Source organism: Lytechinus variegatus, chromosome 11 (genome assembly GCF_018143015.1).
Source record: "Lytechinus variegatus isolate NC3 chromosome 11, Lvar_3.0, whole genome shotgun sequence".
Lineage (NCBI taxonomy): Eukaryota > Metazoa > Echinodermata > Echinoidea > Temnopleuroida > Toxopneustidae > Lytechinus > Lytechinus variegatus.
Window position 1 is genome coordinate 12484146 of NC_054750.1, and position 13549 is coordinate 12497694.

General features: G+C 37.3%; 1 protein-coding gene across 1 annotated transcript in view; it reads right to left on the bottom strand.

Moving 5' to 3' along the window:
* Nucleotides 1-892: 892 nt before the first annotated feature.
* Nucleotides 893-13549, bottom strand: part of LOC121423749 (muscle-specific protein 20-like) — a 30328-nt gene continuing 17671 nt past the window's right edge. Inside the window, exons 3-5 of the mRNA XM_041619232.1 lie at nt 9384-9450; nt 7238-7342; nt 893-4612 (exon numbers count right to left, since the gene is read on the bottom strand). Of these exons, the coding sequence (XP_041475166.1) occupies nt 4397-4612; nt 7238-7342; nt 9384-9450 (388 nt within the window). The 3' untranslated portion in view covers nt 893-4396. The remainder of the gene's footprint in view (nt 4613-7237; nt 7343-9383; nt 9451-13549) is intronic.

Sequence of the window (13549 nt, forward strand, 5' to 3'; positions counted from 1 at the left end):
GGGGGTGCTGAAGCCCCTCCGGTTCCGCGGCCCCTGGTATAAGTCGGTTTTTGCCTATATGCACTGAATGCCCTTTAAAAATAAAGTGCTAATTTAGCACTTTCAGTGCTTGTAGTGACTGCACGACGGGTGCTGATTTTCTAGTTTAAATTTAAATCAGCACTCGTAGTGCAGTCACTATGCAAGCACTGTAATTGCTAAATTAGCACTTTATTTTTTACAGTGTGGTAGCAAATTCCAGGGATAACCACCTAAATTGTATGTTTTCACATCTTTTTGACATCTTAATACCCTTACTGACATTTAAATGATCTGCGCATGTACATATCTGACCAGCTCATTTATTAGTTATCCCCCCTCATGCACTTCCCCTATCTTTTTCCCTTTCTCATGTTTTCTTTCTCTTTCTCTTGCCTCTTTCCCCTTCTTTTAGACATTTTTCATCGTAATACTTGAATGTATTATCTGATATTACTCTGATGATTCAAATCTGTTTCAATACTTAATCCAGCATCTGTTTATTGATCTCTATCACTTGTGTAATTTCTTGTAGTTTTGTACTTTTAAAGAAACCGTAGGAAACATTGGCCGGCTTGCGATCTTATACCTCGGTCACATTTTGCTGTACGGCGAGTAGAAAAAAAACCCGTTGTATGCATTTTTATTCAAACCACCTACAATTGTGTAGCTGGAACAAAAACGTTACAACGGCTGTTTTCGTCATGCCGTACGGCCACCGCAGTGCAAATGTGACCGAGGTATTACACTCCACTTTTACCCGGCCGTTTAATTTTTTACCTTTCTGCTGCCCATAGAAATTTACCAGAAAGTTACGCACAACTTACATGGCCTTTATAACAAGCCAAAAGAAAACACACACTTTCCACCCCACTCACTTGATATAATACACACTTTATTATGAAATACACTACTGCCTTACAAAACAAATATCATACTAGACGTATAACTGCTTTCAGCCCGAATATCTTGGAACCCATTCATGAAATCTAATTTTGAACCTAAGATTGTGATCCATCAATGACAAATAACTGAGTTAAAAAGAAGTCCCAAATAAGGCATTGGAAAATTGATGCATAAATCCTTGATAAAAGGCAACCAAACCTAACTACAACTGTGACGTAACAGTATACTATACATACTGTACGAGAATGAATGGAGTACGCTATAGTCAGTTAAAAAACCTAGTAAATTACCTCCCAGATATTCGATTGTCGATTGCCATTGATGGCATTGCAGCACATTCTCCAAACAAAACCCATGGGCCCGTATTCTGAAGTCGGGTTTAAACTTGTGGTTTAAGTATGGATAGCCAATTGTTACATAAGTCACTAACGGTATAGATAATCATATTTCAGCTCATTTGGCTCTCAAATCATTCATAATTGTCTAGGAAGTATAAATAGATGATTTTCTTCACCATCGATGAATCAGTATAAAGAGCACATAAGATACATGCAACTTAATAAAAAAAATGACACGTTTTGCTTCCCATATTTCAGCACAGAGTTATAGCCATGATCTAAGTTTAACCTGACTTCAGAATACGGGCCATGATCCTCCCGAATTCGTAGATAGGGCCTATTCCTTTTCATATGTGCCTATATTATTAGAGATGAATATAGATTCTTGTCAATAGTATACTCTAATCATTGTTTAAATAGAATGATCCACTTTCACAAAAAAAAGGTGAAAAGGTCCAGCCCACCCCAGAAAATGCTGATTTTAATCAAGAGAGAAAAATAAAACAAGCATAACGCTGGAAATTTCATCAAAATCGGATGTTAAATATCATGACATTTTAAAGTTTCGCTAATTTTTTTCCCACAAAACAGTTATATGCACAATTTAGTGACATGCAATGAGAGAGTCGTGTCTATGATGTCCCTCACTATTTCTTTTATTCATTGTTTGAATTTACAGATTTAACAATAAGGTCCAACTAGACTGAACCATAAAATACTTAAACAATGGTAATTCCACATGGTCCGGGAGGAATAAAACTTTGATCCACATGACAACGAGGAGAAAATTTGAATATTTCAGATAATAAAATACAAAAGAAATAGTGAGTGACGTCATCGGTTCCCAAATTTGCATACAGACCAGGCTGTGCATTCAACCACTGCATTGTGAAATTAAGCGAAAATTTAAAAAATGTCATAATTCTTTTCTATTTTACATCCGATTTCGATGACATTTTCAGTGCAATGCTCGTTTGCTTTTTTTCTTTTTATTCGAATCAACTTTTTGTTGGGGGTGTACCTGTGCTTTAAGTTCATTAAGGTCCCCTCTGTTAAGGTAAACATTGAAGAGATTGATTTAGGAGTACTAATTTCTCGATCAATAACCGGGACATTTATGAAAAAAAAAGCATGAGCCGTTAATAAATCCCATTACAGGACTGAAATGTGGTTGCTATTGCTAATGTGAATAAAAAATATTTCATATTCGTATCAATATTGAGCGAAATCATTACACGACCATATGATACATTTTGTTTCAGATCACGGGATGAACTATGTGTTCTTGGGGAAACCCCATGCATCTTAAACCCCAAACACACAGGTACTTTTATTGTTACGTAATTTGGGCTAAGATCTTGACAGTTCGGAAGACTGATATTTTCAATACTAAAATGCTACCCATGCATGTCTTTGGTGTTTTTTTTTAAATATGGATTTTCCACATGGCGATACGCATGATAATTTTTCGAAGAATTATACATTTTTTTTAATGTAGGCATTCATATTTGGTAGTTAAGCAGTTATAGTTTTTAGAGAATGAATTAATACCCGAACGTCATATCCTTTTTGAAATATTATTTATCGTTTTGTCTACTTTACACGGTGAAGCCTTATCAGGGTTTTGAACACGGTTTTTCTTAAAGGCCCTGCATACATAAATACAAAAAGTGTCTACATTGAACACGATATAATAATGTAACACCGATGAAAAGTGCCTAGAAGTTGTCCCTCATATTGGCGGGATTTAACACCAAGCTCTGGAAAAAAAAAGTTTATCGGAAAACACCAGAGGTGTTGAAAAATCACCACTTCGGCTTTGGGCTAACACCAGATAGGCATTTAAACAACACTAATCATTGTTAAACCAAGATCAGTTTGATTCTTATCTGGTGTTGTTTCCTTAGATACCGGGATGGTGTTAAATCAACACCGGTGTTTTGGCAGTGTAAATCTGCCATCGTCAACTTTGATCAATAATACACCATTTTCCTTTTATTCAAATAATGATTAAAATCATCAGAAATCTACAAAACACAATTGGCCTCCACCTACTATAACATATACAAAATATAAATGATAAATAATGAGATAAATCAAGATTATATGCAGTACTGCTCTTTGCATAAAGCCATTTAGCTAACTCTTCGCTTCAAAGGCGTTTACAGCATATTTGCTTTAAGAATAGTAGTATTTGGTTTAAGTTTAATCCAAACAAAGATGAAAAGAAAATCAATTAAAAATTCATACAAGAGTATCAAAGGTTGAAACTAATAAGACTAGATAGCTGCTAAACAGCTGTTAAACTAGGTAACTACATACCTAGGATGGAATGATGTATGCATAATCAGATAATAGGCCCTTTGTTGATCAGATGAGAACCGGTAAAATAAAATATACACCTCCAGAGTTAAACAACTTTCTCTTCCTAAAAGAGAGGAGTCAGAGGACTGTCCAGCTATTTTGAATACTAGAAATAACCTTGGATGATTTCCCATCATTTCTTGATATTATCTGAGCATTTCTATCAACAATTTCAAGACATTCCCAGTAGTAATAATATCCAAGTAGCTAGTATAGTGGTATGTGCTCTACAGGAATTGAACATTATTATCAAAATGATCATAATCCCACTGGCATATAAGTTGTAATGTCAAATAGCTAATGGGATAGGCGGACTCACACGCATTCTTACATAGGCACCGTGTAGAGACAATTTAGCTCTTAATCATTTAAAAGATCTAGCATAAAACCATTAACTGGTAGAATATGAATATTACTGTTTTAGTGACAAAAATGATAATAATTCCTCAGTCACATTTGCCCCGCGGCAAGTCGAAAACAGCCCTTTTATTCAGTTTTATGCAAATCACCAATAATATGTAACTATTGCCCCAAAAATGCTAAAACGGCTGTTTACTTGCCGCATGCAAGGCCGCCTTAGAGAAAATGTGACTGAGCTATTCCGATAGGGCCTTTCCCCATCTAACTTTTGATTTTTTTTAACCAAAGCCTGTATGCAAGAGGGTGGTCCCCCCCTGTCGTGACCAGCGGGTGCAATGCGTTTGTATAATTTTATCCGAATTAAAATACATCAACATGGTCACACAATCTACTAGACCCAACTTCCTCTTCTAATCTAAAATCGCTCTGGTCTTTCCAAAATTTTGACCAGCCTGAGAGGCCCCTTTGTTAGAACCAGCCTGCAGTCCTATCACTCCTTCACCGGCTCGCAGCTGCTCCTCGGTGAACTCTCGTTTGTTCTGTGTTGCTTCTTCTGGACCAAGCGTCGGCCCGTTGTAACCGACTTTTTGCGCCTTTCTACCAAGAGCGAAAATGCCATTGACGACCTGTGAGAGAAAGGAAAGATTAATAAATGAAAACAAGGATGATCACAAACTGGGAGAAATACAGCGGAACAGTACTGATCAATGGAGTAATGAGAGTATCCGGCCAGGCCTTGTGCCATCAAAATATGCATACAGTGGGGATTGTCATTTCAGAACGGATGAATTCCTACTAATGTTCCGGAAAACGATGAAAGGCAAACCGCATATGCTAAGGCTACTTCTAAACATTACCACATTCGCAAGTAGGTTTGTATGGTTGAATTGTTCGTATTTGTAATAATATTGTCACAAATGTGAGAACAATGCACGTGACTGATTTATGAGTGGACCATGGACCTGGAAACAGGGGTTACTGGGGTTTCAGATCAACATACACTGGCATGCACGCTGTGGATATAAAATTACATCCAGCCATTTACTTTTTTATGTCAACTGTCGACAAACAACTTTTTGTATGTCGACTTGGCGATATCACGCCATGTCGACATACCACATTTTGCATGTTGACTTGAAGAGATAACGTATCTCGCTATGTTAACAAACAACTTTTCATTATGTCAGGTTAGCGTGCCGGCCGCATAGCGCGGGCCGCGCGTTTCCGTTTTACACCCTGGCGAAGGCATTTTCCGGAAAAGTAGCCAAAAAGCGACTAGTGAAGAGTCTACACACGTCGCTGGTTGCATGCAGCGTGCGACACAGGCGAGTCCACCACCGCATGCAATTTGCACAGTTACTGATCAGAGTTCCTCGGCACTTCGGCAGTCAGGAGTGAAATCCGAACATGTTTTTGCAGTCGCGTTGTTTATGATAGTTTTTTTTTCTAAAAATAAATTATTAACTAAATGAATAGAATGACGGACAAAATCAAAATAAACAGATACTTATAATGGAAAGACAAATTGAAGTTTGGTGGATTGATACACTTAGAAGCTGCCGAAAGATAGATATAGAAGACTGATAAATAGATATAGACAGATAGATAGAGAGAGAGGTGGATAGATAGATAGAAAGAGAGAGAGAAAGAGGGGGAGATGGATGGATAGATAGATAGAGAGAGCCAGGGGGAGAGAGAGAGGTCGATATGGAGAGGGGAGAGAGAGAAAGAGAGAGAGAAGGATAGATAGAGAGGAAGAGAGAGAGGGAGAGATGTTATAGATAGAAATATGGACGGACAAAGAGAAAGAGAGAAAAAAGGACAGACAGATGCTAGAGAGGGAGAGAGATAGAGAATTTGAGAGACAGATAGATAGATGTTAGATAAAGAGGGAGAGAGACAAAGAATATTAACAAATTAACAGATAGATAAGTTAAAAAAATAGATAGATAAATAGATAGAGAGAATAAGAGAAAGACAGACAGATGGATAGATATATGGATAGATATATAGATAGAGAGAGAGAGATATTAAATAGATAATTAAAGAATGAGAGAGACAGAGAAGATTATTAACAAATTAACAGATAGATAGATACTCTAGTTAAAAAATAGATAAATAGATAGAGAGAAATAGAGAAAGACAGACAGATGGATAGATAGATGGATAGAGAGAGAGATAGAGAATTTGAGAGATAGATAGATGTCAGATAGATCAAGAATGAGAGAGAAGAGCGACAAATTAACAGATAGATACTGTAGTTACATAGGTAGGTAGAGAGAGAGAAATAGAGAAAGACAGACAGGTGGATGGATAGATAGAGAGAGATAGAGAATTTGAGATAGATAGATGTTAGATAAAGAATGAGAGAGACAGAGAAGATTATTAGATATATAGATACTGCAGTTACATAGATAGAGATAGAATTTGAGAGATAGATATATAGACAGATAGAGAGAAAGACAGACATCAGCAAATCGGCAAGGCAAATGATCAAGGCAAACATTCGTATTGAACCTGGATAAGCTCATCAGTTGCATTTGCAAGTACGGTATATTCTGCGGATAACTTCGGTGCGGACTTTGGATCGCGCGCCCAGCTGATAATGTAAACAAACGTAGACGTAGACTCTTCACTAGACGCTTTTTGGCTACTTTTCCGGAAAATGCCTTCGCCAGGGTGTAAAACGGAAACGCGCCGCCGGGCCTAGCTTGCCATCTCGACAAGTCCAAAACTCCAAATGTAGGAATAAAAGCAAATTCACTTCCAAATCGTAATGAAGACATCATCTGCTAAGGCTTGAAGTGGATTTGGACTTTATTCCGATCACGAATCTTGCAGCAAGGCAGAATTTCAATGAGTGCACTGAGCCGGCGCCAGTTAGCGTCAGTTCGCGCCAATGCAAACGACGTTTAGTGTTGCTAAGGTGCCTTGTGGCGTGCAGTGTCTCAAACTGTCTCCTAAGTTCTGGCGTGTGGTGGCGCGGGCGCGAAACGACACCAAAAACAAAAGGCACCTTATTGGCGACACTAGGCGCCAAAGCCGATTAGCATTGGCGCGAACTGGCACCAACTGGCGCTGGTCCAGGGGACCCCTTGGATCTTTCAACGTAGATGAAAATGTGATTTGTTAAAACAAAAAAATCGTGTCGTGATCGGAGTGCGTATAGTGTGCAGCGGGCGTTGAGTAAAATGACGATCAATTTTATGATCATGTTCTTGTCATTGGGAGGTCATAAACAGTATAATTACCTGTGGGATGTTGCCTGCCTCGTATAAGTCCACAGTTTGAAACAGATCCACCTTGTTCATTCCTAGGTTTTCGCATCCTGTCAAAAAATTCCCAATATTTTCCATCTGCAAAGGAAAATGAGTTGTCATATTTCATATTATTAAAGGTGTTGGATTTATCTAATTCTGGGGGCAGCACTGTATCACATGGGATATAATTTGCCACAAACACCTATCGTTCTTCCTACATTTGATGATTAATTTCAAATAAATTCATTCTCATTTCGCAATTTTTGAAAGTTGCGAGCACTTTGTGGAATGAAACTCATTGTCATATTCGAGTAACAACAACAACAACAACAACAAAAGGCCTGTCATTGTGGATGGTATCATCGGTATGAAAGCTAAATAATAATTTTCTGAAAGGTTAACATAATATAATTATGAACAAACATCGAGGATATGAATGTGACTTTGTCTTTTGGGGAAAGACACTCTAAAAGCAAACAAAGTAGGAGTACAAGATGTCTGCCGAAAATCGAGATGCTCCCAAAAATTAAAGGAATTATATACCTGGATTAATATTCATTTTTGTTTTGAAGTCCATGGCCCCGTTTCATTACGATTTTTTTATAACAAATCCACAAATACTAAAAAATAAATAAAACTGACAGCCAGTCAGAATGAAGGATTTCAGTAGCTGTTAACAGTTGTTACAATTTATAACAACTTGTATGAAATGGGCCCCATCAGTTGAGACCGCTAAGCCACAATTTAAATGAAGCGACTTAACAATAATTTGTAGGCCTCTGTTTGCAGAAGTGTAGTGGTTTAGTCACTTGACACTTAAATCTAAAGGTCAAGAGTTCGAATCCCCCTGGTGCTATTTTCTTTTGGTAAGGAACTTAAGAAGGTCAAGTCCACCCCAGAAAAATGTTCATTTGAATCAGTAGAGAAAAGGCCAACAAGATAACGCTGAAAATTTCATCAAAATCAGGTGTAAAATTAGAAAGATATGACATTTTAAATTATGCTTATTTTTTAATAAATAGTTATATGAACAAGTTAGAGACATGCACATGAGAGAGTCGATGATGTCCATCACTCACTGTTTCTTTTGTTTTTAATGTTTAAAATATAAAATATTTCAATTTTTATAATAGAGACCATCTTGACTGAACCAAATTTTGAATTCTGTCTTGTTCAGAGAGGAATAAATCCTTCTTTCACATGACAATAAGGGAAAATTTTGAGTATTTCAAATAATAAAATACAAAAGACAATCGTGAGTGGATGACGTCATCAGTCTCCTCATTTGCATACCGACCAGGTGGGTGTTTCATAAAGCTGTTCGTAAGATAAGAACGACTTTAAGAACGACTGGTGATCCTTTCTTTTGGTAAATGGTATACACCATAGGCGATGCATTGGTTTAGCGCGTAAGAAAGGATCACCAGTCGTTCTTAAAGTCACTCTTAACTTACGAACAGCTTTATGAAACGACCCCCAGGATGTGCATATACTGTTTTGTAAAATTAAGCGAAATTTTAAAATGTCATAACTCTCTTATGTTACAACCAATTTTTACAACTTCCTGCGTTATGCTAATTGTATTTTTTTTCTTTCTTTTGAACATTATCTTTATTTTGGGATGAACTTGTCCTAAAACAGTTGCCTTGTCGCCATGTAGATCTCCAGAGAGAGGAGATGGTGCACTTTATTGCGAAAAGGTGATGGATCTATTAACAATATACACGTAAAGCGCTTAGAAACAAGTATTGAGCGATATGTAACTCTTGCCACTTTCGAGGCTGCTTATACACAACGATCTTATGTGACTGAAGGCCTCACAAAGTTTTTTTTTATCAAATTTTCGAACATACCAGTAGTAAAGCCCCAAACAGTGAAGTGAATACAATACAATGTTTTCCTTTTACACAAACAGACGACATGTTCCTGCCATAGCCTATACACGTTGTTTCTATAAAAATTCGTTTATTTGCTCCTAGTGAAGGTGTGACGTAACAATGCAAATTAAACGATTTTAGCACCTGGCTTTTAGAATACAGCAAAGACACACCAAATGACTATGATGTCACGAAATTGCCATCATCCACAACATTATTATTATTATACTCTACAAACTATTTGGAATTAACGTACTTACCTGTTTAAAAGCCATCTTACTTGAGTTGATTTTTTTCACTGATCCCGGCCTGATAACGTTGATCAAACTGCGTGAAAAAAAAATATGTAAAAGTATATTGAAGGGGTTTATATATATTTCACACATCCGCTCGCAAGACTGGTAATCTTGACTTTGAGATGAAATGGATATCCCAAATCTTCAGGTTCAACATAAACGTAGTCAGGGGCGGAACCAGCTTTGTCCAATAAGAGAAGGGGCGGAAAACTATTCTCGAACGGCTGCTCGAGCGAGTTTCTAGAGATTCAAGTTGAAGTACTGTCAGCCTACATAAATAATACCAGCGCAAAGCGCGAGATTAAATTTATTGATGAACTGAAACGGACTATTTGTGAGAATTAATTGGTAGAATCTGTTACATTTCTCACAAAACAAATATGCAAGCACAAGGCGCAAGCTAATTATATTAATAAACCGATCTGCATAAATTATATACACAGGGTGTTTCGAAAAAAGTAACCGAAGTTCAAAGGTCAGGTATATCAAGAATGCATGATTTATTCTTGGGATTTCTATTCGATATCTTTAAGTAACTCATCAACTGTAATTTGACACCTTCTTTAGGTCACAATTGTCACAGGTCAAAAATTTATGGTCCATCGAAGGCGAAAGGTACAAAACCCACTCTTTCAAATTTTGGGGTTTTAATGTATATGCACGTAAGTCGAAACCCACCTCGTTATAATGTTTTGGTTTCAACAGAGATTTTTCCCTGCAAATTTCAGTGAAATATTACCCTTATAACATATTGCGAGTAAATGTAACAAAACTGCATATGGTGTCTAGCATTTCGGTTCAGCACATCCTAATTTGCAGGCATAAGATGTTCTTCGTCACGATTCCCCAATGGTTTTATACAATGTAAAAACTGCGGTGTTAAAACTGGCACCAATTGGTGTTAATAGAGGACCACACCTGCGGTGTTAACATTACACCCTAGAGATTAAACATAACACCAAAGAGTGTAAATGTAACAACAAAGGTGTTGTAATAACACCTATAGGTGTGAAACTAACACCAATTTAATACCAGTGTAAAATAACTGGTGTGGTCCTCTGTGTACACCGGTTAACACCACAGTTTTTGCTGTGTAGAAGAGCAATGCAAGATATGCAGCATCGACTATGAGGTACTGTGAAAATGTTAAAGAGTGTCAGTGCAAAAGGTTTGGGGTGAACGACGTGTTCAACAAAGATTGAAGACAACTAATATGTAAATGCCAGTAACTCACAAAAGGTTAACAATGGGGATAGCATTTCACTGAAATTTGGAAGGGAAAACTGATGAAACAGAGACCTTACAACAAAGGTGGGTTTCGTGCATGTACATTAAAACCCAAAACTTGGAAAAGTAGGTTTTGCACCCTTTGCGGCCTTCGACTGACCATAACTTTGTGACCGATGACAACTGTGACGCAAAGAAGGTGTCAAATTAAAGTTGATGAGTTACTCAAGTATGTAAAACAGCAATCACAAGAATAAATAATGTTGATAAAGCTGACCTTTGAACTTCGGTACCTTTTTTTTAGAAACACTCGGTATAATGATGCATAAGTATAATAAATAAAGCCAGCCAGCGCGAGGTGTGAGCTGTATTTTTGATAAAAGTATCTGAGAAAGGGATATATAAGTCTATGGTCTTCAACTGATACACCTACAATTGTAATAGGAGGCCGAAATAAGCACAACAATACACAATGTCATGCAACTTGCCCCCCCCCCGGAGGGGGGGGGGGCTACTTCCATTGACAAGTGGATACCATGCATGCGCGACCATGGGGTCTCGAAAAGCACCCTAAACACGTAATTTCCATATTATGAAAATGCACCCCTTAACAAGTATTGGCGTGTGAAACCCTACCCTTAACAATTATTGGAAACAATACGATACTCATGGCAAATATTCCCTGAAATGAACCCCTAAAAATATGTTACGGGTCCTTCGGTCGTCGGCTTTACCTTATTTGGTTTAGTACGACCCCACTCTACACCTCGCGCAAATCGGACTCTAAACATGCTAAACACGAAGTGTTAGGGCAAAAAGGAAATCCTTTATAAAACATTTTTATTTTGTTTTATCATCCCGCAAATTCGACCCTAGACACTTAATTTTCCTAGTGAAATAGATACCCCTTTTTCATTATTTTTGTTTTTGTCACCCTTATCACGTTACGTACGTAACGTGCCCTATCGTGAAAAAGACATCCTTTTTACGTGTTTTTTGTTGTTGCGCATGGTATCCAATCGTCAATGTAAGTGCCCCCCGGGAACTTGCCATTATCATGATTATTATGTGCCATTGCTAAAATTGGCTTCACAAGTCTTTATACAATACCACATCATTCAAACTGTCATATTTACTGCTTTGTCAAAAACGTTATTGTCCCCCCCAAAAACAAAATGTTATGAGGTGGTATCGTATGAAGACCTAGAGATCTTATAGATTTTAAGGAGGCGGTGCTTAGCATACTCCAGACAAATGCAAGAAAATGAAATAAATATTATTGAAATTATCATAGGTGAATCAAGGGGGCCTAAAGGGGACGCAGCCCCCCCCCCTCTTCCTCGACGTTCCTAAAAAAGGAAAAAGACGGGGAAAAAGAAAATGGGAAGGGGGAGGAGAAAAAAGAACAGAAAAATGAGAGGAAAACGAGTGAATACAATATGAGGGGATAACTTAGAAAATGCAAAAACAATGTTTCATGTCACCATGGTGCTCGCATTGCCTATTTGACGAGAAACATTACTTGCTCAATAAGCTGAAATGGAGCTTTAAAATATACATATTATTTAAGTTAATATACAAAGTACATTTCAGGTCGGACATAGAGCTATAATTATTTTGTTTGCTTTACAAATTAATTTTAAAAAATCCTCTGTAAAATGTCTGTTTTGTGGTCTCAATATCATAAATTAGCGCGCGCTTCGTGCACGCCCGTTTATTGAGATAACATGTTCTTTATTTTAAACGTGTTCAAATTATCCAGTTTCAGATCAAAATATCAAAAGTTTTGTGCTCGCGCTCGCATTATTCATTTAGGAAGATGCCGATGCATCCTTTTCATGACTACAAACTACGAATTTAGTGTTCCGGCTTTGTATCTAAATCTGACTTTTTTCAGCTCGCTCGATCTTCGTGCTCGCATCAATTGATTTTTTACATACATATAGGCCTCCTCTGTTCGTGATAACAAAAGGTGCTTAGTCCATTTTCAGGTCAGAATACATTAAAAATTCAGCTCGCGCTTCGGCTCGCATAATTTGATTGTTGGATAATTATGTATCGTCTTCATGGGTAACAGCAAGCAGTCCATAACTGGCCCCTTTTCGATTAGGCCAGTATGTTTAAAATTTTAGCTCATGCAAATGAACCCCCAATTTCTAATGTTCACACATCTTTCGTATACCTTTCTCTACAACCATGCAAAATCCGGTGAAAATGACATGGGTTTTGAATTAAGTGCAACATTGAATTGTACTTCTTAAATTTGTTATATGAATTTAAAATCTTTTATATAATAATAATAATAATAGAACAGCTTTTGTATAGCGCATTACACCTTACAAAGATCTCAATGCGCTTTAGAAGAAAAATAAAAGATGAGGGGTAAGCTGCTGGTAATGCTTTGTTGATATTCTTTTCAGTTAGATAAATATGTTTTCAATGCAGTTTTAAATTGCCCAATTGTGTCCACTTGCCTTAAATTTTGTGGGATGCTATTCCAGAGTTCTGGCGCAGCATGCGCAAACCCCCGTTCACCATAAAACTTTGTCTTAACAATCGGTACGTTATATAAATCCTTATGAAGTGATCTAAGATTTCGAACAGGTTCATATTTTACAAGTAACTCTGACAGATAAGTTGGAGCCATTTGTCGAAAACACTGAAAAGAGAGTAGTAAGATCTTGAACTTAATACGTGACCTGACAGGCAACCAATGCAAGGATCTTAATACAGATGATACAGATTCATTTCTTTTTCTTCTGGTAACAATCCTAGCAGCCGAGTTTTGAATGACCTGAAGTTTCTGGAGTTGAGTGTCTGGTACTCCATACAATAGACTATTGCAATAGTCTAAGTGGCACATGACAAAAGCATGCACCAGCCTTTCAGAGGTATCTCTATCA